Source organism: Homalodisca vitripennis, unplaced genomic scaffold (assembly GCF_021130785.1).
Source record: "Homalodisca vitripennis isolate AUS2020 unplaced genomic scaffold, UT_GWSS_2.1 ScUCBcl_6648;HRSCAF=13952, whole genome shotgun sequence".
NCBI classification, from domain to species: domain Eukaryota; kingdom Metazoa; phylum Arthropoda; class Insecta; order Hemiptera; family Cicadellidae; genus Homalodisca; species Homalodisca vitripennis.
Genome location: NW_025782766.1, coordinates 8,181 through 13,256, shown reverse-complemented (window position 1 = coordinate 13,256; position 5,076 = coordinate 8,181). Strand labels below are relative to the sequence as shown.

Below are 5,076 nucleotides of genomic sequence, written 5' to 3'. Positions count from 1 at the left end.
AATCAATATGAGGACGATAACATTACTTTACTTTATTACGTGTTTTAAATTCGCGATTAATTGACCGAAATGATTAACTGATACAGGGACTTAGGACACAGGGAACATGAATACAAGATACAAGGATACAGGATACAGGGTTACAGGAGTACAGGTACAGGGGTAAAGGGTACAGGGGTACAAGAGTACAGGAGTAAAGATACAGGAGCACAGGGTACAGGGATACATGATACAGGATAAGGGATACCGGGTACATGAATACAGGATACCGGGATACAGGATACAGGAGTACAGGTACAGGGTACAGGAATACAGGATACAGGGGAAATGGGTACATGAATACAGGATACATGATGATACAGGGATACAAGGATACAGGGATACAGGATACAGGAGTACAGGTACAGGGTACAGGAATACAGGATACAGGGGAAATGGGTACATGAATACAGGATACATGATACAGGGATACAAGGATACAGGGATACAGGATACAGGAGTACAGGTACAGGGTACAGGAATACAGGATACAGGGGAAATGGGTACATGAATACAGGATACATGATACAGGGATATACAAGGATACAGGGATACAGGATACAGGAGTACAGGTACAGGGTACAGGAATACAGGATACAGGGGAAATGGGTACATGAATACAGGATACATGATACAGGGATACAAGGATACAGGGATACAGGATACAGGAGTACAGGTACAGGGTACAGGAATACAGGATACAGGGGAAATGGGTACATGAATACAGGATACATGATACAGGGATACAAGGATACAGGGATACAGGATACAGGACAGCGTGAGAGGGTTGTCTGTAAAAGATTGTCATTCCAAATGTATTCTATCTTGCTTTATTCATCTACCTATTTGAAAACTTACACATACACCACACTGCAAATATTTTAGTACAAGTTTCTTCCATATTTTGGTAATTATAAATCCATATTTTATATAGAAATCCATTGGTGTCATTATGTGTTTATCGTGTGTGTGTTATTCAATCACTTAAAGACTACTAGACCGATAGGTACTGGCATTTTACATGGACATTCTTAGGGTCCTTGGTTAACATATAGGATTATTCATATTTCAAAAACCCCACCAGGCTACGCCCAACTGTTCTTGAAAACTCCCATTTTCACATTATCAGCATACAGTATATATGTTTTTGTAATCAACTGTCATTTTTAGTAACTATAATATGACAAAATAATCATATGTTTAATTTATTTAAGCACCAATTTAAATTTCTTTATGCTTTACGTTTCTAGTATTAAAACCATAGAGAGAACTTAAAAGTAACAAGATTTCTTATTTTAATCTTACCTGTAATCACTTAAGAGCACAGAGGTTATCCAGATAATAAAATATGAAGGTTGGGGCAACAACACAAAATAAACTTCAGTTTCAAAATGACGTAGAGCCCCATTGTGTTTATTACAACTTCGAGTTTACGATTACTCCACGCCGGCCGAAAATAGGTTAACAATAACTGAAATAGTTATCATAAAATATTGGAGAGAAATTCGAGTGAAGTTTCACACTCCGACTTGAGGGCCCAAAAACACTACTTTTTAAGTATAAAACTAAAATGGATTAGAAAATATTAATATTTTTCAGTGATTACTATCTAAATCAGGAGTTTTTAGAATGCCTTTTAAAATGTATATGCCGACAATTTCACATTTTTCAGTACGAACATTCGTGCGAACCCGCGGATAACTGCTAGTCCATTATATTTATGGACTTGACTTAGTCAGCAGATAGTAAATGTGTTTTAATCACCATTAAAAGTCAAGAATAATAGTGCGATAATTTATACGAGTTTAAACAGTTGATAATAAATGTTAGCCGTTATTTGTCTATCAAAGCCACTTACAATATAGAGATGTCATCTTACGTGCAGCATATTGTAATTATCTAGTACTGCCTTTATTGAGTTTGTAATCAACTGCAGTAAAATATTATCTTTTATTACATCATAAGTGTGTCAACTGAAAAACAAAGGACCGCAACTTTAATCGTCCTTTAGACTCAATTTCTTCGCACTCGCCTCAAATAGTTCACTTTTTACTGAAATTGTAGGAACTATTCAATGAAATATCACGCAATAATAGGTATTGAAGAGATTGGAATATCTTTCAGTGACATCACTTACCTCAGAATTGTTAAGAATGCAATTTAAAAAGAATATGCTTATGGTGTCCCTGTATTTTAAAGTAGAATTGCGTGCCTTAACCTAATGAGCAAAACTTTGAAAACATATTAACTGGTTTTTAAATATCAAACGTTCAAAACATATTTCAACTTATATCGAACTTCACAAATGCAAACGTAACTGTAAACATTGTAATTGGCGTTAAATATTTGAAACTAAATGAATAGATAAAAACAAGTTAATACGTAAGTAGGAAAACGAATATGAATTGACATTCTGCTTAATGTCAATCATTCATATTACGGTCCACAATAATACAAGTTCATACAAAATATAAATATAACAAAAACAAAATAACACCTATTATAAGTACTGTATGTAATAAAAATATCCAACATATATTAAATATAGGTGTTAACCAAAAATAAATCACTCGAGCCAAAGTATTAATTTTTTAAATACCAACTTCCAAAATTAATTATATGTTCTACATTTTGGCCTCAATCTACTCAAAAAAAATTGCATACAAATTTTTAATAATAAGAGCAAATTGTGACACATTTTTCCCCGTTTCTTTGCCGCAAAAACGTGAATGAAACGTATCATTCGGGATCTCTACGGGTAATTTTCGTAAGTAAGCCGATGAGTAAGACCTAAATTTGGCGCTCTAGGACGATTCATTTCTGCCAGATGATCGCGGACGACAGAAAGACGATATTGTAGCGTAAATATGGAACGTAAACAATGGTACAGACTTACTCCACTTCGCGTCATTGATACAGACCGACACAAATTCCCGCCTACTATCCAGATTACGGTAACACACAATTCTGCATAGAATATCGGGTTTGTGGCATCCCTTATGACACTTTTGAACTTTACTGTGGGCAAATTTCACAATTTTTGTAATTAATTTTTTTTTTAATTCCAGGGAATCCTACTTTGACTTTATTAGATTGAGAGGTTTACTAATTTATTATTACGTGGGATAAGTTTAATTCCATTTTTCCATCAAATGAGTGAACACGTTGATATTTGCGATAGCAAAAATGTTTACTATTGCGAGATAGATCATGTTAGGGAAATTTTATATTACACTACACTTTAAAGGCTGTTCGAAATTGGTCGAATTCTTTGTTAAACCACGTTATTAATAATGGTAAACAAGAATAACGTAAACGTAATACAAACATAATTTATTTCGTTCACACACGAATGCAGCCGCAGCCGCAGGACAATGCACGCAGATGAATGTTTGTAAAACGTTTGTAACTCGCGATAAACGGGGCGGGACCGCGATACTACAAACACATAACGTTTCCACTTGTGTCCGGCAACTCGGGACACGGACACAATTGTGTTTACTGTACACTATTGTGGGTTAAATATTCACCACAGTGTACACAAGTTACTCCAGCAACTTTGTGCACAATAGGCAGACTTCCATATCATACTGGCATACATTGATTACAACCTACCATATATGGATAATACCTAATATAATATAGGATAATCGACTTTGTATGCGATCTCCAAGATCAGACTTTCGTTCGAGGAAGTAAAACTAATACTGTTCCACTAATAATGTTATTGTAGTTCCAAATGATATTTTTTTATTAAGTAATTAAATGATTTAACCTACACAAAACACATGCAATCTAAAAAAGTATTTAGCATAAAATGATGAAAATATATTTAAATCAAATTCCATTGTAAACAAATATGTCCAATAAAAGTTCTTACAGTAGACAATCTGATAATTTACATTCTATTACACTATTACATACTATTACATTCTATGAGATCACTTTCCAAAGTAGTCTTTATCACGGTCTATAAATAAGAGTTAACTAAACAATGTTTCATCAGTTAAGTTTTTACGAGTTTACTTTGATTGAAATTTGAAATGGTAGACTTATATTTAAGCTGAGTTGTGCCCTGAGGTGGCTATCAACATGTGCAGACAAGAATACCCGCAAGCTGCGATATATATGGGCTTAGAGAATGTAGACTGAGTCATGGTATATTATCGTGTCGGTACTACCTGTAGCAGTTTTCAGGGAATCTTTCAGCGTGACAGTCGTGCGAAAGTAAGGTAAATAAAGTGAAATACAGGTAAGCTGTGCGTCATGAAAAGGAGTGTTTTTTACACCTAAGTAAACACGTAACTGTGTAGAAGAAATTGTTTCAGTAAGTTTCCGGAAAGTGATAAGGCAAACATTCGTGAAAGCTTTAATAAAATAACCGATCAGCTTTTGAGGTGACTACCTTTCTGAAATGAGTGAAACGTTGTTTGCTAGGCCTTTGCCAGACAGCAAAAGGAATACAATTTAAATAATGATGGCGTAACCGATTAAGCTCGTGCTAATCTTAAATATAATTATGTTTTCTGGAAAGTTCTTTTTTTGCCCCGTGGGGTATGAAAAAGCACGAGTTGAAAGGTTAGGCTATGTTCTTACAAAGCTGAAACTGGTAGGTAGTATCACACCCCTTTTTAGATGAACGAAGAAAGACCAAGAATCAAGAACTAATAAAAAGGATTTATACTATTTTGGTGGACCGGAACTGAGGTTTATGGTGAGTGTAACAGATCAGAGTAAGAAAGGCAAGGGTCAAATAAAGGTCCAATTAATTTAATTTTTCTAAGCCTCAAAATATTCATTATGTTCTCGAAGTCATTTGAAAAAGATAACCCTATTACTGAAGGTGTTCTTGTGGCAAAAAAATTGGGTAGGCCATTTTGTGAAATATTTTACCGTTAGGCCTTCACAACAAACAGTTTACACTTGCCAACAAGGCAAAAAGAAATGTACATCTTTAACAGGACCACTGCCAAGAAACGTACTAATGGAACCGCTAGTTCCTTCCACCACATTCCTAACTATATAAGTTCGGATGTA

The 5,076-nt window shown here is 34.8% G+C and overlaps 1 protein-coding gene across 1 annotated transcript; it reads left to right on the top strand.

The window, feature by feature from the left end:
* Positions 1 to 226: 226 nt before the first annotated feature.
* On the top strand, positions 227 to 817 carry LOC124373890 (the record flags this gene model as incomplete). Its single annotated transcript, XM_046832208.1, has 2 exons — positions 227 to 505; positions 571 to 817. Coding segments are annotated over exons 1-2 (526 nt in total), but the record flags the coding sequence as incomplete, so codon positions are not given.
* Positions 818 to 5,076: the final 4,259 nt, after the last annotated feature.